At 37.0% G+C, this 24,608-nt stretch overlaps 3 protein-coding genes across 4 annotated transcripts in view; 2 read left to right on the plus strand and 1 right to left on the minus strand.

The window, feature by feature from the left end:
- The window catches only part of LOC124390171 (coiled-coil domain-containing protein 9B), a 49,618-nt gene extending 36,196 nt beyond the window's left edge, over positions 1–13,422 (plus strand). For both annotated transcript variants that reach the window (XM_046855953.1, XM_046855954.1), the window contains 4 exons: positions 1,072–1,105; positions 1,527–2,178; positions 4,184–4,266; positions 8,540–13,422. In XM_046855953.1, the coding sequence (XP_046711909.1) occupies positions 1,072–1,105; positions 1,527–2,178; positions 4,184–4,266; positions 8,540–8,566 (796 nt within the window). In that variant the 3' untranslated portion in view covers positions 8,567–13,422. The remainder of the gene's footprint in view (positions 1–1,071; positions 1,106–1,526; positions 2,179–4,183; positions 4,267–8,539) is intronic.
- A 6,211-nt stretch (positions 13,423–19,633) lies between these two features.
- LOC124390268 (putative transmembrane protein INAFM2) lies at positions 19,634–22,729 on the minus strand. Its single transcript, XM_046856101.1, has one exon. The coding sequence runs from the start codon at positions 22,323–22,325 to the stop codon at positions 21,723–21,725; it is 603 nt and encodes a 200-aa protein (XP_046712057.1). The 5' UTR covers positions 22,326–22,729; the 3' UTR covers positions 19,634–21,722.
- A 75-nt stretch (positions 22,730–22,804) lies between these two features.
- Positions 22,805–24,608, plus strand: part of plcb2 (phospholipase C, beta 2) — a 32,951-nt gene continuing 31,147 nt past the window's right edge. Inside the window, exon 1 of the mRNA XM_046856099.1 lies at positions 22,805–22,865. Coding sequence (XP_046712055.1) covers positions 22,830–22,865 — 36 coding nt within the window. The 5' untranslated portion in view covers positions 22,805–22,829. The remainder of the gene's footprint in view (positions 22,866–24,608) is intronic.

Below are 24,608 nucleotides of genomic sequence, written 5' to 3' on the forward strand. Positions count from 1 at the left end.
AGTCATGTTATCATAGTTATATAATAAGTAGAGCTGTCAATCAATGAAATGATGTGATTTCGTATTTTCAAAAATATTTTAAACGCAAGTTAATCGCACATTATTATCTGTTCTAAATGTACCTTAAAATAATACTTAAGTTTTTTAATACTCTAATCAACATGATCATGGACAAATATAGATGCTTAATCCAAATATATGTTTTTAATTATTAGTAAAAACATACTCAACATAGAGCATGAAGACAAAATATTCTTGTAAATGTTTTTGTGTAATTATGTATTTTAAATTACGTAAATCATCAGGACACCAAACAGAGCTTTTTGTTATGTTTCTACACGGACGGTTTTAATTGCCGGTTGTGTGCAGCATGGCGGTTTTTGGTCTGTGAAATAGGGATATAAGTTTTTAATCCATTACCACAGTAAAACAAATGTTTAGGGATTAAAAATGTATACAAAAATTGAAAACTTTTCGCTTGAGTATATTATCTTTTTAAGTCTGAGTAAAGAAATTTCGTCATGAATAAATGGTGTTAAGTTGAAGTTTTATATATATTTACTGCATTAATCGATTTTATAAAATTAGCGCTGTTAAAATTAATTTGCATTAATTCGTTATTAACGCGCTCTAAAAATAAGTCATATTTATATATAAATGTTTAATATTTTTTGCTTGCTTGTTCTAAGGTTAAAACAGATGATGACTAAAGGGCAAACGAATGCCTCTGAGATGCAGTGTATGTCTGCAACCACTGATTCACACTATGTTCTCCTTGTATATCGGGTGCCATTTCTTTTATACAAAATAATTGGCTAGTCATATTTGTCTTAATTTAGTGTATTTCTTTCGGCTTGCAAAACAAAACAAAACAAAAAAAACCCCCAAAGTATTACTTCTGATATATTATTTTCATTATAGTTAGAATAAGCATTTCTAAAGGATGGCTAAGCAATAGCTCCCTCCACTCAATCAACTCAATGTTTGTTTGTGCTTGAATACCTTATTTATTGCAGTGAACGGATCATTTCATAGAAAACATTATATACAAGTATACTTTATTTTTTTCAGATGGGACTCTAAAGACGAAGCAGAGCAATTGCAGGTTAGTTTTACGCCGAGTACAAAAATAAATAAATAAATAAATAAATACCTGACTTTCTTTTCCCTGTGAGCTTAATTAATAATGTTTTGATCCAGCTGAGTCTTCTCTATTATGGTTGCATCTGCTACAGTCTGTCCTCACGGTAATAGCTGATAACAATTATAGCTTGTATTGTATTACTCTTGATGCAATTACATAAAAAATGTCAATACTTAACAGAAACGCTTAACAATTTATACCATACAACATAAAGTATTTATTATAAGTTTATGATAAAGCATTTCTTTATATATCGTATTTTGTTTAAACCTCTCTGGTGGAAAAAACATTCAGAGAATCCAGACTCCCATGATACATGTGCCATCTGGTAAAAGATATTTTTTCGATATATTTTGCCATCTGTTCTGCACCATATCTCCAGGTGGGTCCAGAAACTAGTTTGGAGGAGTTTTTGGAGGAGCTGGACGCTCTGTGTGATTCTGAGGTCAACAGTAATAGTCCAGACACAGAGACCCAAGGAGCAGAATCCAGTGCTGTGGAGACGGCTGTGGCCGCTGACAAAGATACAAAACAAGAGAATATGCTTATTCCTACAGACTTGCTAAACAAGAACACTTCCGTTTCCAGAGGAGCTGAGAAGAAGGTCCGTTTTTCAGAAGACCTCATTCAGGGAGCTTTCGAAAAGAACTCGAATGGCGATAAGACCGAGATCAAAATTAGTTCTTTAAAAAACACGCCACAGACCAAAACAGCGCTTGGAGAGCAGGATGCCCAACAGGACTTGGGTGGTGATCAGGAAGGAATGAAAAACAACCAGGAGATAAAGACCACCAGCAGTATTCTTACAGATTCGCAAGCCAAAACACCAGGCCAAGTTGATTCCCAGGAGACCAGCATTATAGAATTGAAACCAATGCCCGAGAGCTTCCTAGAGAAACAAACTGTGAGCAAATCTAAGGGGTCAACTTGTGATAGTGTTGGTTCTCAAAATGGCCCTGATTCCATTGTTTCCACTGAACAGGACCTCCTTCACATGATGGAACCTCTGAAAAATAACACCTCCAGAAATACTGGTAGGAGTCATATTTCTCATATACACACATGCTGGTTATTCGAATGACATTCATATTGGTAGGCATAGGTGTTGTTTATTTATGTTAATGTGTTTGTTTAAATGTTATTGTTTCTCTATGCTCATTTACACCATTAATCCATATAAAAAAACACTCATTAACCATGAAGAGCTGATATCACACAAACTACAGATCCTATAATGCAGCGCTTTAGCTGCCTTGTGGAACGCTAGGCTACCTGGGAACATTCCTGCGTCAATTAAGTCGAGCTTCTGTTGACGTATACAACCCTATCGTCAAGTTATTGCGAAGCTAGCGCCTCACAATGGCGAAGAGATAAGTTGATTCTGAAAACAGAGCCTTTCAAAACGGAGTATATGTTTACTGACATTGACGGTAAACCCGTATGTCTTATATGTGGAGCGAATGTGGCTGTAATTAAGGAATTGACTCTAAGACGGCACAAAACATCATGATAAGCTGAAAAACCTGAATGCAGAGCAGAAGATACAGAAAGTTGAAGAGTCAAAGAAGAATTTAGTTTTTTTGATGTTTTTCACCAGGGCAAAATCACAAAGTGAAGCTGGTGTGTTGGGCAGTAATGCGTTACTGGTTACTGGTAACGCGTTACTTTTGACAGTAACTAATACTGTAATGCGTTACTTTTAAAAATAAAGGAACTTCGTTACCGTATGGTGCGTTACAAGTTACTTTTTTAAATGAATGAATTTCAGCTGAAGTGTAGACTACAGTCTAACCTGTTTACAGCAGCGTCGCATTGTAGGATTGGTGAATTACCCTCTGTATACACGAAGACAAAGGCGTGTCTCCGTTTATTCAGGTCTGTGCGGCAGTAATGGCGAGTCGAGACGAGAGCAAAACGAGTTTCTCAAAGTGGAAATATGCTCATTATTTCACTTTCGTTGAGCATAAAGACAAAAACCTTTTAGTCAAATGTAAGCTGTGTCTTTCTGGTTTGAAGCTCATATCTACTGCGATAAACAGCAACTCCAATCTGTTGAAGCTCCTCCAGGAACTCTATGCTAGAAGCTAGAAGCTAACCCGGTGTTCTGTTCTACATTGTTGATAGTTTTCATACTTCAGCTGTGAAAGGAGCATTTTTAAGGGCTCAACACAACAGCAGAAGCCACTTTAGTTTTTGATTGTGAATATATGTTACTTTTTAAATGAAGTAACGAGTAACTGTAACTAGTTACTATTTTTTAGTAACTAGCACAACACTGTATATCATCATATTTATGTTAAAAAAAAATTTAGCTTTAGTGTGTTCAATAAATGTTTATTTTGTTTGGCCTGCAACTTAGTGTGCTTTGAGTTTGGCCCCCTGTGCAATTGAGTTTGATACCCCTGTCCTAAAGGTTTGGGTTAATAGTGCATTTTGAGATGCTTTCTGCTTAACATGGTTATAAAAATTTTAAACAAATTCCCTTATTCTAATGTTTAATGTAATGTAAGTGTATAATGGCTAAATGTTCTTTTGTCTAGTGATGCGTTTATGAAACAATTCTAATATTACTTGAGGGAAATACCTCAGATGGTATGTCATCCATTCATGTATTCATTCATTACCTGCTTTGTCTTAAACAGTGGCTCAGTAAATCTGAAGCATATCCCGAGAACACTAGGCATAAGTTGGGTGTACAACCTTGATGAAATCCCAGTCCTTTACAGGGCAGCATACACACATTTACACTTTCATTCACACCTAAATTGGGAAATAGGAGGAAACCAAAGAATCCAGACGAATCCCAAGCAAATACAGAGAGAACGATAACAGTAACACAAAATGCACCAGAGCAGTACCAGTTCAGGGTTTCAAGTCAATATTAGTCTTGATAGAAAAATCAATATCAGTTATCTACTCAAGTAATGTTACAGCACCTAATTTAGCTGCGTCTAAAATGTTAACATGCATGATCAAATGTTGTGCTTGAACAGTTTGGATGGCTGAAGTTGTGATTATTGCATGCCCTTTCTCTTACAGACGATCTGATTGACTCCAGTCTCTCAGTATTGAGTTTGGAATCAGGAGATTCTCTGCCTGTCCACAGCACCAGCACTGAAAAGGTACGAGCAGTGGTCCCGAAGGGTCAAACCACAACTAATACTGCAGGTAGACTCTTTAAGGCAATTGTATGACCTACAAGATGTCTCTGGCCTTCTGTTTTGGGGAGGGTGGAGCACATTTTAAATACAAATGAGTAATTTTCGTCTAGTGCGTCATGAATAGGCCTGGTTAAGTAATGCTCTGGCTGCACGCGGATTAGATTTTTTCATTTGACTTGCAAATTGAAAGTACCTCTGCCTTATGTTGCTGCGCAACTCACTGGAGCTTTTGAAGGTGGCACTGTTGGTGTACATTTTTACACTTTTCGCAGCTCAGCATATTCACAAGCAGGTTTTGTGTGGTGCTAAGGAAACCTGCCAGGAGATTTTTTTTATTGTAGCACGAAGGACTTCAGCATCTGCCAGCGATTATGACAGTGTAATATATTGTTAGTGATGCATATGCCATGGATATCACTAATCTGCTCAAAAGACCTAGAGTTCTCTAAGGCAAAGAACATAACTCTTAATAAATATGACTGTACAAATTTTACAGCAAACTGTAGGAATTTATATTTAAGAACAACCTGAAAAGACATTGAACATATTTTTTTGTTTGTGTGTCAACAGTCAAGGAAAGATTTTCAATATCTACAAACCCGATTCCAAAAAAGTTGGGACACTGTACAAATTGTGAATAAAAAAGGAATGCAATAATTTACAAATCTCATAAACTTATATTTTATTCACAATAGAATATAGATAACATATAAAATGTTAAAAGTGAGATATTTTGAAATGTCATGCCAAATATTGGCTCATTTTGGATTTCATGAGAGCTACACATTCCAAAAAAGTTGGGACAGGTAGCAATAAGAGGCCGGAAAAGTTAAATGTACTTATAAGGAACAGCTGGAGGACCAATTTGCAACTTATTAAGTTAATTGGCAACATGATTGGGTATAAAAAGAGCCTATCAGAGAGGCAGTTTCTCTCAGAAGTCAAGATGGGCAGAAGATCACCAATTCCCCCAATGCTGCGACGAAAAATAGTGGAGCAATATCAGAAAGGAGTTTCTCAGAGAAAAATTGCAAAGAGTTTAAAGTAATCATCATCAACAGTGCATAATTTGGTTTCTCATCAACGCCTTGGGTGGTTCCATTAAATTCCAGAGTAAGAACGGGAGCTTTGAGGATGGAATGGACTGTAGTTAATGACAACAGACTGCTACATTGACTCAGGACTACAGTTCGCTTCTGATCACCATCACTGTATCCCACAACATCGTATATCTGCTATAAATGGACATTCGGGGCAACCCATATGAGGATGGTTCCTTTCAAGGTTTCTTCCTTATGCCATCTCAGGGAGTTTTTTTTCTTGCCACAGTCTCCACCGGCTCGCTCATCAGGGACAAACTTACTTATACATATTCACTTTTAATCCCCACATTATCTGTGTAAAGCTGCTTTGAGACAATGTTTTTATACAAATAAAAATGAATTGAATTGAATAATATCATTCAAAGATTCTGAGAATCTGGAACAATCTCTGTGTGTAAGGGTCAAGGCCGGAAAACCATACTGGATGCCCGTGATCTTCGGGCTTTTAGACGGCACTGCATCACATACAGGAATGCTACTGTAATGGAAATCACAACATGGGCTTAGGAATATTTCCAGAAAACATTGTTGGTGAACACAATCCACCGTGCCATTCGCCATTGCCGGCTAAAACTATAGGTCAAAAAAGAAGCCATATCTAAACATGATCCAGAAGCGCAGGCGTTTTCTCTGGGCCAAGGCTTATTTAAAATGGATTGTGGCAAAGTGCAAAACTGTTCTGTGGTCAGACGAATCAAAATTTGAAGTTCTGTTTGGAAAACTGGGACGCCATGTCATCCGGACTAAAGAGGATGAGGACAACCCAAGATGTTATCAGCGCTCAGTTCAGAAGCCTGCATCTTTGATGGTATAGGGTTGCATGAGTGCGTGTGGCATGGGCAGCTTACACATCTGGAAAAGCACCATCAATGCTGAAAGGTACATCTAAGTTCTATAACAACATATGCTCCCATCCAGACGTCGTCTCTTTCAGAGAAGACTTTGCAGTTTCCAACATGACAATGCCAGACCACAGACTGCATCAGTTACAACATCATGGCTGCGTAGAAGAAGGATCCGGGTACTGAAATGCCCAGCCTGCAGTCCAGATCTTTCACCCATAGAAAACATTTGGCACATCATAAAGAGGAAGATGCGACAAAGAAGACCTAAGGCAGTTGAGCAACTACAAGCCTGTATTAGACAAGAATGGGACAACATTTCTATTCCTAAACTTGAGCAACTTGTCTCCTCAGTCCCCAGACATTTGCAGACTGTTATAAAAAGAAGAGGGGATGCCACACAGTGGTAAACATGGCCTTGTCCAAACTTTTTTGAGATGTGTTGATGGCATGAAATTTAAAATCAACTTATTTTTCCTTTAAAATTATATATTTTCTCAGTTTAAACATTTGCTATGTCATCTATGTTGTATAAGCTTCTTAATACTTGAATGGAAAAGACCACTAATTGGATAAGGATCTAAGTGGTTCAGCAAGATTGACTAACTGTATACCTATATAACAACTTTGCCAAATGAGAATAACTAAAAAAAAGTAATTAAATGTATCCCAACCTGAGAGAAAACACCCTTGATGGGACATCAGCTCATCACATGTTACGACTTTAGAGACAAATGGGGCTTACTGGTGCTATTCTGACAAAAAATTCTGCATGAAACTGGGCAAATCAGCCACAGAGACATTTGACATGACATACGTTTGACATACACCAATGCAATGAGTCTTTCGAGGTGTTTTAAATGCGTGCTTCTAAAGAGCGTGAGAACATCACTGGAAGATGACGAGAGATCAGGAAGACCTTCAACAAGCTTAACCCCCAAAAATGCCGAAACCTTACGGCAACTTGTGCATGATGATCGACGGAGAACAATCCACAGGACCTCACCCAGATTTGGCTAGTGCAGACTTCGCCCTCTTCCCAAAGATGAAGATTCATCTCAAAGGTTGATGTTTTGATACCATTGTTGAGATCCAGCCAGAATAGCATAAGATGCTTGACACGCTTCGAAAAGAAGACTTCCAGGACACATTCCAGAAGTGGCAGGAACACTGAAAGTGCTGTATTGCTGTGCAAGGGGGCTGTTTTGGGGCTAAGGTTATAGTGTGCAAGCATAGATAAATAAAGTACTTTCTTGTAAACAGAAATAGTCTTCAAACTTTTTGATGCCACCTTGTATAATACACAAACACACACTTATCCTTCATGGCCAAATGTTTGTGTACATCTGACCATGACACCAATTTGTGGTTCTCTTGGAAATACACAACTGCATAAAATGTCTTTAAATGCTGTAGCATTACAGTTTTCCTTCACTGGAACTAAGAGGCCCAAACATGTTACATCTATGTTTCTGTGTACAAATAGAGGTCCATTAAACCATGTTTTTTCCAAGGTTGGTGTTGACCTCAACCCCACTGAGCATGTAATGGATTAATTGGAACACAGACTGCACCCCAGGCCTTCTCAGTACTTGACATCAGTTCCTTACTTCACTAATGCTCTTGTGGTGGAAAATTCCCAACTGTTATAGTCCAAACCAGTAAAACCTTACCAGAAGGGTGGAGGAAATTATAATAGCAAAGAGGTGACTAGATCTGAAATGGGAATTTTCTAAATCACATGTAGGTGTGATGATTAGGTGTCCACATATTATAGTTATATTATATAGTCCACATAGTCGTGCATACACACTGGACACTTGACTTGTTCACAACCTAGAACTATATTTATTTTGAATACAATGCAATGCAATGATCCTATTACTCTGGTCATCAAATAGTCATACCAGCATAAGAGACTATTTAGAGAAAAGGCACCTGACTATAAAAAATACATGAGCTGAGAAAGTGAGAGAAAGAGCACAAAAAACAGAAAGGAAGATGGTGAATCAGAAAGTGCAGTATGTTCAGATGCTCAGTGGGCTTCTGCACTACCAATACTATTTACTCATCCTCATATTTTTTTGGTTTACATTGCATAAAACCTACCCACGCATCCATGTACAGGTACAACTTCAAGGTGTATTGCTGCATTGTTCACCCTAGTATATTTTGCTGGCAGAGAAATGCATCTTGTTTTTAGTCATGGGGTTAGTGTGGAACACATGAAATTGTATTTGTGAAGCTGTTGTGATTTAACATTTGTTTCTTTCTCTGTCTCCCCTCCAGGCTCGAGAGAACGGGAAAGTGGTTTAGACGACATGCTCTTTCATGGCTTGCTCAACATCTGTTCAAGGTGGACGAAAGGAAACTAAACAAAGCAAAAGGATGCATTGCAGTTTGCCTGTTTGAGTGTGTTCCAGCTTCAGGAATGGTTAGTTTTGAAAACTAATAGAAATTAGCACCATGGTGTAGTAGTGGGCGGTGTGATGGTTTGAAGATCATTACTTTGTAGTGCACACTTTTAATGATGCTCACTGAGTGCTATTTTGTTCATGTACACACACTAACAGGTATGCATCTGTATTTTTGCAAATATTATAATGGCTACTCATTCAGAAATAGGAAGAATGTGCAGTATTGAAGAAGCTGGCTGTGTTTATTGGTTAAACACAATGATCACATTTAAAAAAAAACCAAAAAGACTGAACATTTTTGGATAATTTAGGGTAGGATATTGGCTTGAGCATGTATTTTAGCCCCATCCTGAACACCATAAAGCACAATTATTTTATTTATTTACTTATTTATGTATTTAAATCTGCCTGCTGTTTATTTCCTGATTCATCTTTTAATTTAAACTCTATTTGGTTATTTCTGTGAGTCAACGAATGCGGTGCCGTTTGGGTCCCAATAACATTACATTTCTAAATATTTATGTAAAGAAAAGATAGACGTTTTATACATCAAGTGTTTTAAAACAAACGATAAATGCCAGTATTTAAAAAGCATCTGTCATCACATATTATTGAACCATCACATAGTCTTGGAATTAAAGATTATAAATGTATACAGACAATTACAGACTGTTAACAGCAATATAGACTGGTTAAAGACAATCATATACATACAATATAAGAAGTAAGGTTGCATAGTAAATCCATACTGACCAGTTACAATAAACCATTTCCACCCATTTAAAAGATATGCCTTTCATTGCAATTCAAATAACGTAACACATTCATCAAACTGGCATTTCTTCCTGTCCTAGCCTAATAAATACAATTTAAAAAAAGGCATAGTTAAAATGTTATGCAGTAGTGTGCAGATTCGTTAAGCATCCCAACTCTGAATTGCCCTTTTCCATTAAACATTCTTTCATCCATTCTAGATTATGAAAAAGTATAATTGTCCCAGAATATTCATGAACCTCTGATACTTTAACACATTCATTCATCTCTATTAAATATTTTCATATTTTATCATTTTCCAAGAGGTACGTTCAACAGGGAGAGTTCCTTCACACGAATCTGCTGAAGATCAAAAAGATATTGTGATATTGATTTTTGATATTGTGGTATCGATTGACAAGATCATTTTAAACACAGTAGCTGTCAAACTTAAAAACAATTTTAAGTTAAAATGTCTGCAATATATAGTCAACATATGTCTTCTTTTTTTCCTGAACATGCCCTTTTCCTGGACATTCTTTGCACATATTTGCATTGCTTTAACCCAGGTCTTTAGAGTGCACCTTCTCCTTCTCCACAGTAAATGCCTTAAAATTCAAAATATGGTCTCCTTCCAATTTTCCTAATGCTATTATCGCAAATCACTGTTCACCAAATGTATTTCTCATTTTGTGGTAAAAAGAAATCTCTACCTTGTGTGGCTGCGCAGATCACTGAGGCTAGATTAGAGAGTTTATGATTCATGAGGTTTTAGGGTGGTTTGAAGGTGGCACTGTTGGTGCACAGCAATACATGTTTTTCAGCCCGGCTCGATTTATCACAGTTAGCTTTTTGTAGTGCTATGAAAACATGACAAGACTTTTTATGGTGGCCTCAAAAATATGAAGCTTTTAAACTGCTTGCACAGAACTTGTGGTGCCTTAAAGGGCTCAGTTATTTGCTGCACCGTTTTCTTACATAATTATCCCTGTTTTAAGTTTTTTGTATTCTAAATGATAAATCGGAGATGAATATTGAATATAGAATATCTTTATGAATGCAGATATTCCTATACTGTATGTGCTGCGGTTGTGTATTGGGGCAGAAGGCGGTGTAAAAAGGCAGCGATTGTGACAGTGTAATCTGTAGTTAGTGATGCATATGCACATGGATATCATTAATCTGCTCAAAAGCCCTAAAGTTCCCTGAGGCAAATCACATAACTATTAGCTGTATTTAATAAATATGTGTATAATAAATATTGAAAACAGTCTAGGGGAGATTTTTATTATCTTTATTAGCTTTTCCGAGGTGTTGAGGAATTTTCATTAACCCTTCAGTAAGGATTTCAGCTGTTCAGCAAGATTGACTGACTGATATAGGAATGTGAACATGTCTTGCACCCACCCACTGGTCAAACTGCATGTCAGTCATCACTCTTTGCATATGGGTGTGTAGGAAGTGTTGCACCACCACAGCAACCAGAGACAGGTGTGTGGTTGAGAAGATGCGCCTGCAAAATTCGCAAACACAAATGTAAATACAGTCAACACCCTATAATTCCCGGTTCGGATCTCGCAGCTCTGAAAATTAGCGGGATCTCGTTTGGAACATAACTAAGTTGCGGATTATCTTAAAATTTGCGGAAATGCGCAGCAGGACCGAATGTTGAGGAACGTTATGAACAACATTTCAAACTATGTTTTCACCAAAAAATTGTATAAAAACCGTTGTGACATAATGTCTAGATGAAATCACTAAGGTACCTTAGAGGCTGCGGGGTGTCCAAAATTCCTGGATTTTTGGAACTCGAGTGGGGTTTTAGAACGTAACCTCTGCGACTCCTGGGTGACCACTGTACTGTACACAGATTAATAAATTGTGTAGGAAAAAATGTGAATTCTTAAGGGATAAACGGTGCCGCAATCATGACCTCACCTTTAAACTGTATCTACAGAAAGTACATAAAATATTCTTAATATACAACTGTGATCTACAATGTTGCCCATAGTGCCCAACACTTCCATGATATTACTAATCACTGTGTTTTTCACATGTTGCTAATATTATCATGACCTTGATGATGATTTGTGTTTTAATTACAAGAAAAGTTAGGATGATGAGAAGAAAGGAACGTGCCTGAAAGTCACTGAAAAATATTGGAGCTACTGTACATTAGAATGTACACTAAATAGGATCTTATGAGGTACCTGGATGATACTAATTCTAGGGGTGGACAAAACACCTTAAACTGGACATGACAAATGATCACATTACAGTGTACTTTCTCAATCCTGGGCATTTCTCACAAAACACTTGCTGTTATTAAAAGTGGTTTTACGTTCTTGGTAATGAAAACTTTTTTTAGGAGTTGAGTAGAAGTAGTTTTGCTTCTTCCTGAGTGTGTTATGGGGAAAAAATTGCCTGGTTTTTAGATGTTGATAAATTTGGTAAATTGATACGTGAAGTAGTCTTGGTATTGCGACTGTACCAGAGCTGAGAAATTATGAATCGTCATGTTGTGGATGTTTAAGGATGATATGTGTAGGTTTTGATAAATAGAAGAATCACAGAAATTCCAAGATCTTATGACTTATTAGACTTATTATGAGCAGCACTTAAGTTGAGAGAGCACACACACACACACAGACAGAGTTAGTTAGATACAAGTATGCATTTTTTTTGCAAACTATTTTTAATAAATAATGCAAAAAAAAGGTTTTCACTGGACTCAGCTTTGTATATTTTCAGTTTGATTTCTCATTTACAGCAAACATTAAGCCTTAAAACAGAGAATTTATATATCACATGATCTGCTTAGTTCAAGTGCATTACAATATCACATTAATGCTTCTCTGATAGTCCCGCCTCCCTCTTTTTGATAGACACAAATTCTATCTAATTAAGTCTTACTACTGGGAAACAGACACATGATTGAGAAACACACTTTTCTTGCACTGAAGCTGTCCGCTACTAGTTGCTACTGATTACTGAAATGTCTAGATGTTGTGGTTTGAACGGATGACTTACGCGCATTATGTGAAAAGCACTACGCAGCATATTGAATGTCTAAATAAAGATTTTTTTCAAGGGTCATATGAAACATTTAAATGCACAAAAAAAGCAGACACACTCACAGGAAATCCAAATTGAGTATACACACATGTTCAGATGTACAATATACATCAGTCACATGCTACTGTTTTTTTGTATTTTTTGTATGCACATATATTTTGGAAGGTGACATTTTGTGCAAAAAAGACAAAAGCGATGTTTACTGCTTTTTCAAGTATGATTATAAGCACTTTATTTTGTATAAATGCTCGCTAAGTTCTGAAATGTTGGCGTTACATCTGATAAGCACTGTACACTGAAATACAAGCCCCTTTAAGACTGAACATTTCAATCACCTTTGAAAGTCCAGAAAGGATTTGTTACGCAGAACCTTTTTCAGTTTGGCGAAAGAGGACATTTTATATTTGCACATATATATATTGCGAAAAAGGCCAGAAGCAATATGCTTAGAATACATTTAATAATGCAGTACCAATGTTTTTAATACTAATATGAATGAATAAGAAGAAGAAAAAGAAAACACAGCCTGATTCAAAAGTCACGGTTAAAATATATTAACCTTTTTATAATATGAAAAAAAAAAGCCTGGCAATATAAAAATGTTCATATCTTCACAGCGAAAACCATTTGCATTATTGAGTGAATCAGTATAACAACAGTGACAAATATATTGTTCCAGGTCTTTTCTGAACATTTCATTATTACTAAATATAAGTAGTGTTTTTTTGCTTAGAATTTTTTTATATTTTCATTCATGTGAATGTTGCAATTTCTCTGGTTTATTTAAGCATGAATGAAGTGACTAATTTAATATTTAATTTTGTACATCATGCTGTAATTATTGTTGCCACTGTCACTTTGTGTCCAACAGAATTTGAAATGAATTTCTGTGTACTTCATGCCGTAATAAACAGATTTTGCCTCACATTTCTGCACATGGCCGTGTTTATTAGCTCCATTAATTTTCTAATGTTGTTGCCAGTAGTTTGAGCCTAAAGCGTTAAATGAAGAATTAAACTTGAGTATGTGGTTCATCCAGTGAGAATTGTCCTTATACACAGCAAAAGATGTCAAGTGACTTTTTTTGTCATTTCAATCATTTGAAACACTATACAGCAAAATAAAACAAATCTAAACAAAAAACTAAAAAATATAAAAAACATATACAACATGTAATAAGCAAAAACGTATTTCCAGCTATTTGTACTGTATACTCTTCAATCTTTTTTATTATTAAACAAATTGATCTGCCAATGGAATAATTGAAAAAACATGTCCACAAATGTTTGTGGACACTTGGCCATAAGATTTGTATTTCACATTGAATCCTCATTAGCTGTTATAATTACCTCTACTCTTATGGGAAGATGTTCCACTAGATGTTAGAGTGTGCTTGTGGAGATTTGTACCCATTCAGCTACAAGGGCATTTGTAAAATACAGTACTTGTGTAGGGTGAGAAGGCCTGGGGCGCGTTCCAATTCATCCCAAAGGTGTCTAATAGGGTTGAGGTCACAGCTCTATAGCAGGCCACTCAAGATCTTCCAATCCAACCCATGTAAACTATATCTTTATTAAGCTTGATTTGTGCACAGGGGCATTGTCATGCTGGAACAGATTTGGGTCTCATGTAAAGGGGACTCAACTTTATTTACCTTATGTACATAATGTAAAGGGAAATGTGATGCAACCACACCTGAAGGAATCCTATACAATGTCAAAATAATCTACTGCATTGTCACTTGGTTTTTTTTTTTTTTTTTTGCACCATCTATAACTTATCACTGCACTATTGTATATTCCACCCATATATATTCTGTATATACTGTATCATACTACATTCGTACTTGTATATAACTCTATCATATCATTTGAGCACGTTATCTCCAGACATCTATGCACAATCATTGCACAGTATATTGTATATTACTATATATACATATATTATTTCCTACTGCACCTTCTTCACATTATTTACCCTCACCCCTGTACATATGGACCCCATACCCTTATTTAGCACAATGCTATTTATTGTAAATAGGCCACTTATGCACTTCTGGTTAGATGCTAACTACATTTCATTGGCTCTGTACATGTACCTTGAACAATGCCAATAAAGTTGAATCAAATCTAACTAAAAAAAGTTGGATGTCCCAATACTTTTGTACATACAGTATAGTATAGATTTAATAATCCTATGGCTTACTGATATATTTTTGTTATATACTGTATTAACAGATAGATAATATTAATACAATTAATTACACAATTAATCTATATTCAAGATATTTTCACTTTCTTTAAAAAAAAAAAAAAAAAGGCTTTTGTTGTCACTTATACATAACAGCACAGTGAAATTCTTTCTTACCATATTCCAGCTTGTTAGAAAGCTGGGGTCAGAGCACAGTGTTAGCCATGATACAGCACCCCTGAAGCAGAGAGGGTTAAGGGCGCCTGTTTAGGGGCTCAGTATTGACAGCTTGGTGGGGAAGCAGTTTTACATTTGCGGTATTTAGCAGACGCCCTTATCCAGAGCGACGTAGAAAAGTGCTTTGAGTCTCTAGTAATGAATAAATCTACACTGGTACGCCAGATTACAAACTTAATATAAATATAACTCGAATTCTACAAACTTGGAAAGTGCTAATTTAAGTGTTTCAGGAAGAGGTGGGTCTTCAGTCGTCGCTTGAAGATAGTCAGGGACTCTGCTGTACGGACATCTAGGGGAAGTTCATTCCACCACCTCGGTGCCAGAACAGAGAAGAGCCTTGAAGTGTACTTACCTCTCATTCTGAGAGAAGGTGGTACCAATCGAGCAGTGCTGGAGGATCTCAGACAGCGTGGTGCAGTTCGAGATGTGATGAGGTCACTGAGGTAAGAGTTCAATTACTATTATAAAACATAAGTTCAAATTTGAAGACATTCTTATCACATAAGTAAGTTCAAACAGATTTTGCTTGTGGTTGTTCCAGCAAAGGTAAAGTTTCATTTCAAGGCCCACTGTGGATTGTGATGGTCTGGTGTCCACAAACATTTGGACCATAGTGTAGATTAAAATATAATAGTTATGAAAATCTATTAATGGAAATTAAGTCAAGTGAAAAGAAGTTGATTAATATTGTCTTGTTACTTTTCAGTAGGTACTACATTTTTTCCTCTCCAGTGTGCTATTTCCTTTTTGTTTCATTTTCAATTCTTCCTTTTTTATTTCTTCTTTCTTTAAACAATTAGGTAATAATAATAATAAACAATGCGGTTGTCTTTTGAAAGCAAATGTAAAGTTATTTGTAAGTTATGAGCAGTGTTCAGTTTTAAACAGGAACACAATCAAACAGCAGCTAAAATTTATAAAGAAATGAACTAATTTAAATTGTGTATGAGCTCTGTTTTTCTTTTTGGAAGTAGCAGCTATTGTATAAGAACCAATAGTCATTTGTTTTCACTTGTGTTGTGTAATGGGTGGGGGAAGTTCTTCTAAATAAAAAATGATATATATATTTTTTTAATTTCTTTTATCACCGATTTTCTTTTTTGCTCAAATAATGGAATTTTAAATCAGATACTGTACATGTTCATATACGGTATATCGTTTATTTCCACCATCTTTGCCATATAATAATAATTATACAATAATAAGTGGACATGGCTGCTACAGTCATTTTAAAAATTATTTGCACCCTTTATAAATGAAGGTTGAAGAGAATTATGGAAAGTACATCTTCAACTCAAATGTAAATATGAGAGCAAATATTGGAGCTGAAATTAAAGTAAATCTAAATGAAAGATATTTTCAATGCGTCACAATATAAAAACAAAGAAATCGTTTAAGGATACATAGTCCATGCATGCCGTTAAGGACCAGGATTTTTTTTTTATAATAATAAATTAATAAAATCTATCTGCCTCTACCAAAAGGCTAAAAGAGATGATTACAGAACCAAGCTTTTGGAAGGTTCACTCAAGTTCCCAGACATAAGCATAATTAAAAATCCATTTGATGAGCTGAATACAAGAGTCCAAATGAGAGAATCGTTATACTGGAACATGTGGAGAAATTCTATATTAAGCATTTTCAATAAGTGTGACACAGAAGGTTTATCACATTAACAAATTAATACGTTTTTTCTTTTATTTCCATCATTACCCAGGCTATCAGTGATTCTGCATGCCAAAGCAATACACCAGTGAAAAGATGACCCTGTAAGAGTGGAAATTTCCTGAATGAAAATAAACACAAAGGTGTTTTTTAAAACTGGTGCCTGGCTCTTCCTGTGTTCACGGCTCTCCATTTGGGAATAGATGCTTATTAATGTTCAATGATTTATCCCCATGGCCTGTTGCTCTGGAAATGGCTCCCTGTGCTTCCTGAAAGTCGCTTTCCCTTCTGTTACTCTTTTAATTACATTTTCCAGCAGGCCTCACTGGGACAGCCTTGTCCTCAGAGATGCAGAGTTCCACGCCAGGCCTGTGTTCACATGGCTGAGTGATTTCAGAGGAGCTGAAAAATGATTTTGTCTCTGTAAGGATGCTAGTGTGTGTGTGTGTGTGTGTGTGTGTGTGTGTGTGTGTGTAGCAAGGAGGGGTTAGTGATATCATCTGTTTTTTTTGTTTTGTTTAGATGTGTTTTTTAATCACAGCATTTTGCAGAAGCCGTGCAAGGAAATAAAAATAGGACTACAATAACAGAGATTCTATATATGGACCAGGACTTTTCAGCAACAGTGACACGTCTGCCAGGGAATGCTGAATAGTGCTTAAATGACCATGAAGGGGAAATCTCCATTTCTCCTTATTTTCCACTTCCAGCTGTATTCCAAGCTGACACCTCATTAACTTGCTATTGCGAAGTCACGATTTATCTTTAGTTTACTTCAATTTTTTTTTAAATGAACCCAATATACTGATGTATACAGTATTATGTGTGTGTGTGTGTGTGTGTGTGTGTGTGTGTGTGTGTGTATGTGTGTTTAACCAATAATACATGTTGTTCATGGAAAAGAATCAATTATCAGATATGTGATGCAGCCATTATCACCCTGACGTATATTCATTTCCAACAGGAAGCACTAGAGTATTCATGTTCCATGTACCCAAGCAGAATATTATTATGAATAAAAGAAACTCATACATGTGTTGAGTTGCATATATACATTTATGGCATTTGGCAGCTGCCTTTATCCATAGCGACTTACAACTGAGCAGGGGAGGGTTAAGGGTCTTGCTTAAGGGCCCAGTAGTGGTGGGATTTGAAACTGTGACCTTCCAATCCAATGTCTTAACCACTGAGCTACCACCTCCCCACAACATATACTGTTTTACATTACACCTTCCAGAGAACTTAGTTCACTTCACTTGCCACAGCTATAATCAGTTGTTCCCTTATTAGCCCCAATGCGTTTCTCTTTTAGGTTAGTAAGGGGAAAAATGCAGCTTGTAACGTTACCTAGAAATCACAAAGGCTTGTGTCTGAAAGATAAACTTGAAGCTACAGCTTTACCTGTTACAGAGCATTGACACCAGAGACTCATTAAAACAATATATTAAATTGCATGTCCTTAGTGATGAACATATAAGCATCTATTATAAAAGTCTCCGTGCAAGTTGTTACTGTAAAAGCGATGAGGTAATAAAACACAACAAGTTGCTCTTGAAATGGAAGCAACATCCTCTGTACAATCAGAAACAGAGGAACCTCAGTGTGCACCATCAGTCTGTATGGAGTTTAATGAAGTGAGATTCTGGAATTACAGCTACTGAAGGCCTTATTTGACACTCCCCTGTGATCAATACTAAGCTCTTTAAATTTCCAGCTCTTGTCTTTGGTGAAGTAAACATGAGCTTAGCAGCATACAGAGAGATTAACACTGCGTTATGTATGCTACATAGAGAACACAGTTTCAGCAGCACAGGTCTTTTCATTCTTTTTTTCTATCTTTGTTGCTTAATAGTCTTCTTTAAACAGCTGTTTTATACAATTATGTTATTCCTAAGCGAATATGATGGTGATGATTATCCCTGTAAAATGCCAAAGAACCTAAAAATGCCTCTGAGCTCTTGTTCTGCTTTCGATATTTAGGATAAATATTATGTAACATTACAGAATTAAGTTGCTTCTGATCAATGTTGGTTGCATTAATTAATGTGGATCATACCTCACTTTTTAGGCATATAAAGAGGCAGTGATGGATGAAGTGCAACATTCACAATCTCTCATTAGAACTGTGGGATTATGCTTGTGGTCCCATGACATGCTCTTATTTAACGTACTTTACGTATTCTTTTTTAAAACATTAAGGACTGGTTTGCTTTTTTCTAAAACGCAGTCAAGTAAAAAGAAGATATTACACATTAAAATGTACTGAAGTTCAAATTTCTTACAATAAGCTGAAGGCATTTGAAAAAAGTTAATAATTATGTACAGTACAAAGGTAAAAAAAATTTCTACTTTCCACCACTGTAATAAGGAGAGAACAGGTTATGGTATTGTTCCTCAGTCACAACTCTCTAAACATCAATCTTACTCCTTGCATTTGAAATGTGGCACATAGGCACAGTTTGCTGCTTGTTGTGAAATGGCTCCTAAGTCTCTTGACACACATTGCATTACATCAGCTGCACCTGGGTCCTAGTCTCATATAAACTCAAGCATGCACATAAACACAAGGTAAGTTCTCAAAAGAACGTCCCAAGCTGTTTGTGGAGATGAGCAGGTATGAAAACACAAGCTTATATGCATGTTTATGTATATTCCCGTCTGTGATTGATTCGTCACCACTGGCCCCAATCCTCTGCATATCTCATTCAGAGCAATAATGAAGCTCGGGTGTCTGTCTAAATCCTAGCCATTATGTAACTCCATGAACCACAACTGCTATTTCCCTTTCAGAAGATGCTTTTACTTTAGGCATTGCTGTTTTTGCAGTCAATAATGCTCTAAATGTCTAAATCCTCCGAGAACATCATTTACGATCCAGGCCAAGCACAGATGCTTGCAGATCATTAGGCTTGCTGGGAATGAAGGGGTAATGTGAGCAACAGACACTGTCAGAGTGCATTTCTTCATTAGTGACCACAATATCCGCTGCTTCCATCTGCCTTTTCTGCCAAAAAAAATAAAGATACCCGGAGTTTTGATCTAATTAAGAGGTTTGATTGTGGTTTATTAAAACATTAAAACATCAGTTTCGATCCTTGCCATCATTTTAAAAGCTTAAAGCACAACACCTTCCAGCCACGAGGAAATTAGACAGTGGATTTGATACGTTTGATGCCCCTCAGTGCTTACTATTGATTTTCACCTAGGCTTTCACTTAATCACTCGTTCACTAAAAGGCAGGCTGAGTCAAAAAAGCCTACTGGGACATCTTGTTTACAAGAACAACTGTCAGTGTATTCGCTTGTAAAGCAGACTTGCATAAATGCATCTGTGTGTGTGTGTGTGTGTGTGTGTGTGTGTGTGTGTATATACATGTTTGTGTATGAAATTGTGATTATGTTGATCACATTCTAGATGACTAGAAATGACTCAGAAGATAAGTGAGCTCTCAGTGTGGTCTCCTGATAGAAGCCTATAGAAGCTATGGTCCATTACCTCTCTCTCTCTCTCTCTCTCTCTGTCTCACTCTCTCATTTACACACAGAGACACACATGCTGATGTACTGTATCAATCATATCTGTGCCTTGTGCTCATTAAATACTATCGGCCATAACATAATTTATAATCAACACTTCAACATAAATATCCTGTATTTTTCTTGTAGTCTAGACTTTCATTTTGTTGTGATTGTAAATAAATAATTTACCTCAAAAAATAGTTTTTACCTTAAGTGTAGGCGTCCAGCAACATCAATCGTATATCATTGCTAGTTATATAACAGAAGAGTTATCATGTGTGCTTTGCTGCCTACTGCCCTGCTTCCCTCCAACAAGTGTTTCAAACAATCCAGAAGTTCTGTAAGATACCATACTATTATAAAAGTTCATAACAAAACCTAGAACAACATAGTAACCTATAGTGGATTACTCTTCTGATGTACTATTTAATATGGTTGTATTGTTATATATTAACCACTTTTGGTTACACAATATGTAAACACTTGAGTCAGTTATATTAAAGGTTACATTTACAGCCAATGTTTTTTTTTTCTTCTTGTATTTAAAGTATGTTTTATACATCCAATATATATACTGTGATAAACCTCTAACTATTGCAAGAGCCTTTGATTGTAGGCATCAGAGAAAGATGCTTTTTATTATTATGTGTCAATTGCTAGACATTTTAATTAATAAAACATTTTATAACAAAAAATATAGAAACTCAAATTTTTTTTACAAGGGCTTTTATTTGCCTTTGGGATTGTATATATATACACGTGTACGTACGTACACGTGTATATATATAACCCTAGTATACATGATTTTTGTAAAAAGTAGTCTACGCTAAAGTTTGATCAAGGCCTGAGCATGTGCAGTATTTACATTTACCAAACAGCCTACATGTGGGCAATGGACATATACTGTGTGTGTATATATATATATATATATATATATATATATATATATATATATATATATATATATATATATATGTACCAAATACACAATTCATTTACATTAATATTTGCACATACCTGAGCAGAACTTGACACAGGTTCCTCTGAATTAGGAATCCTGATTAATTAGGAGGCTATGTGGACACTTTCCATTAAATGTAATGCCAATATTTTTCTCTTACCTTCTTTTAAAAAGTATGAATGTTCTAAAGAAACGAAGATGCTGTTCATTCTTTTCGTTTGCTGCAGTTCGAATAAATACGTTTGACAGGCTATACCTGTCTAAATCTATGCAACCACATAAAGGTGATTTGGTTGATGAAAGCTGGATAGTTATGACTGGGTTTTTCTTTAGTGCCCATCAAACAGGTGTTCCCTAAAATGAAAAAGATTAAACTTTGGAAAATTGATGGTACATGGAAAGGTGGTGAGAATGGAACCATGTTTTTGCTGTGCTTTAGCAATAATCAAGTTGGCGTCCATGCACCAAGCGTGAAATACTTCCCATATTTCCATGCATCCTCTAGCTGTGAGCTTGGTCCGCGCGCGCGCGCCGCTCTGCACCACACCACCACACCGACTTAGGCTAAATCATAACCGCACATAACAGCATTAGAAAAGTACTGCTTTTTGCACACCATTTACGCATATGCATGTGGTTTTGTAAGTGCAAGCTTAAACCCGTTTAGGTCTTTCTTGTAGTATTGGTTCCGTGTCTTTTGGCTCGTTTGAAGCGCGCGCAGATTGCGCTGGTACCGACTCGCGCTTTGCTCTTCGTGCGTCACTTGGATTCGTAACGCTGTCCGATGTCTGACCGTATCTATACTGCGTCTGATCGCCGGCAGGCGTGTATCCAGTGGCGCCCGAGTAAGAACGCGCGCTTCCCGCAACCTCTGTCGTCGCGCTCTCGTTTCCGGCGCTGGTCGCATTAAACCCGGAGTAGATTTGCGTCCCATTTGCGCTCGTGCCGTTGTCCGCTTGCGTCACGTTGGCGCTCGTGCCGTTAACGATGCCCGAGACGTTCGCGAACGCGTTGTTGCTTCCTGTGGATCCGTCTGGCACACCGTGTCCCGTTCCCAGGTTCGTCGGCTTCCATATTAGGCTGTAATAGATGGCCAGGATGATCGCCGCCAGGGACACGGAGAGCACGTAGGCGAACACGGTGGCCAGACGTACCCACTTTTTGTTGGTCTTCGCGGCCATCTTGGCTTTCTTGTCCCCCGTATACGTGGCCGGCTTGCCCCGCTCCATGTTGGGCATGAAGTCCCTCTCCCGCATGTTGGCACGGTTTTTGCCTCGGTGCTCCACCACTCCGTCCGTCTTGAAGGCTTTTGGGGGGGTCTGTCAAACGAAGAAAAAAAGAGGACGTTTTTTTTAAAGAAGACGCACCAGAGATGCGCACCGGACGCTTTGGGGCCTTCTCGACGCGTTGTGGCTTAGAGCAATTTATTTTTTTACGTCCATTTTTGCTCCTTAAAGCCCTCTCAGAAATCCATGATGGCACACCTCATCTCCTCCTCTCAGCCTCCAAGATGTTTTCCCCTCTTTTTTATTTGTATCGTCCAGTCGCCAATATCTAAAGAGAGATCTCATGCGCGCGGATGCATCATGTAGCAGAAAGTGCAGATATACAGCGTGATCATTTATGGCACACGCACCACTGCGCGTCCTGTTCAGCATCTGTAGAGCATTGCTCAGCTAAAAATACAGCAAAGGGGGCGGGCGAGGGCTCTTAAAGAGACGGCTATGACACAATGAATGGATTTGAAGTAAGGAGAGAGCATGCGGGCGATGATGCTCAAGTTCTCAAGAGCATATGTGAGCTAGATCTTTAGATATGAGTTAAAAAAAAAAAAATTTTGACTTGCACATGCATGTTTGCACACTTTGCATTTGCACTATTGTATATTTGTCAGTTATATTATGTGTCTTTCATCCTTATGTTATTATAATGTCATAGCTTGCTGGAAGATTTCACAGCATGGTGAAATCTTGAATTGGTCCTGGCTTTGACTCTTAATTATTTATTGTAAATTAGGTGTACAAACTGTCTTGTGCTCCATACCATCTGATCCAATTTGTCAGTTAATTTCTCAAAGCTGTGCTGTACCCTTCTTATGCCCATGAAGCAGTTTGTTTGCAGTAGATAAACATTAGGTCTTCACAATGTGTTCACGATGTGCTAGGATGTACTGTAGGCGAAGTGAGGCACAATAGAGCAAAGAGCAAAAAAGAAGAAGGGTGTGGGGTTTGGTCACATTTGTTCAGCACCTTGGATAGCAATATAAATCCATATCTGTTTATGCAGCCATTCGGATATAAGCAAAACTTTAAAAGGACCTGCCTAATAAGAGATCCCACCAAAACAAGCAGTGATTCACTGTAACATTTATATCAAACCAGAAGAAGATAGTCATCACTTCCCATGCAGACTCCATATTCAAAGTCACGCTCAAGCGCTGACAGATTGAATAGAGTCTGTTTGTCAACAACTATTTTTAAGCTTGGGGTTTTGACTCTTCCACGTATTTTACTATGAACAAGATGTTTAGGGTCATTCTCCTGTAGGAAGGCAAACCTCTGATCATCTGTCATAAGTATCTTACAGAATTGATCAGGGTTTCTTTTACATTTGCCTTGGATTTGGCTTTATTTCTTCAACTGAACCAATTTCACTGTCCCTGTTGAAGAACAGCATTCTTATTCCATAATGCTACCACAACCATGCTTTATTGTAGAGATGATGTTTCCAGGGTCATGAACGGTGTTAGGTTTCTGCCAAATGTAGTGCTTTATCCCAAGGCCAAAATTTTAACCTTCATCCACATTGTTTCTGTCACATTTTCAAATAAGATTTTCTGTGACCTTACAATTTCCTGTGACTTTATTTACAAACCCAATTCCAAAAAAGTTAGGACACAGTGAAAAATGTAAATAAAAACAGAATGCAATGATTTGCAAATCTTATAAACTCATTATTCACAGTGGAACGTAGAAACTCTCTGTGTGTAAAGGACAAGGCTGAAAATCAGTATCGGATGCCTGTGGGTCCTCAGTGGACATTGCATTAAAAACAAGTGTGCTTCTTTCATGGAAATTGCTGCATTGGCTCAGAAACACTTCCAGATATCACTGTCTATGAATCCACAAAGGCAGGTTAAAGCTCTATCATGCAAAGGAGAAGCCATATGTAAACAGGCAAAGTGTAAATCTGTTCTGTGGTCAGACAAATCGAAATTTGTAATTCTTTTTGAAAAACTTGACTGTGGCATTTTCTGGGCTAAAGAGGAGACGGACCGTCTTGCGTGTTATCAGCTCTTAGTTCAAAAGCTTAAATCATCAATGCTGAAAAATATATACAGGTTTCAGATCAACATTTTCTTTCATCCATTCCTCTTTCAAAACTCTAGCAATTGGTATCTACAGTTTCCAGAAATATAAGTTTTGTTTAAAAAAAAAAGACAATTCTACAAAGTGGTAAACATGACCCCATCCCACATTTCTGAAACTTGTTATGGCCATGAAATTCAAAGAAATTAAACCTTATTTTTTCCTTTAAAT

The sequence above is a fragment of the Silurus meridionalis genome, chromosome 8 (genome assembly GCF_014805685.1).
Source record: "Silurus meridionalis isolate SWU-2019-XX chromosome 8, ASM1480568v1, whole genome shotgun sequence".
Classification (NCBI taxonomy): Eukaryota; Metazoa; Chordata; class Actinopteri; order Siluriformes; family Siluridae; genus Silurus; species Silurus meridionalis.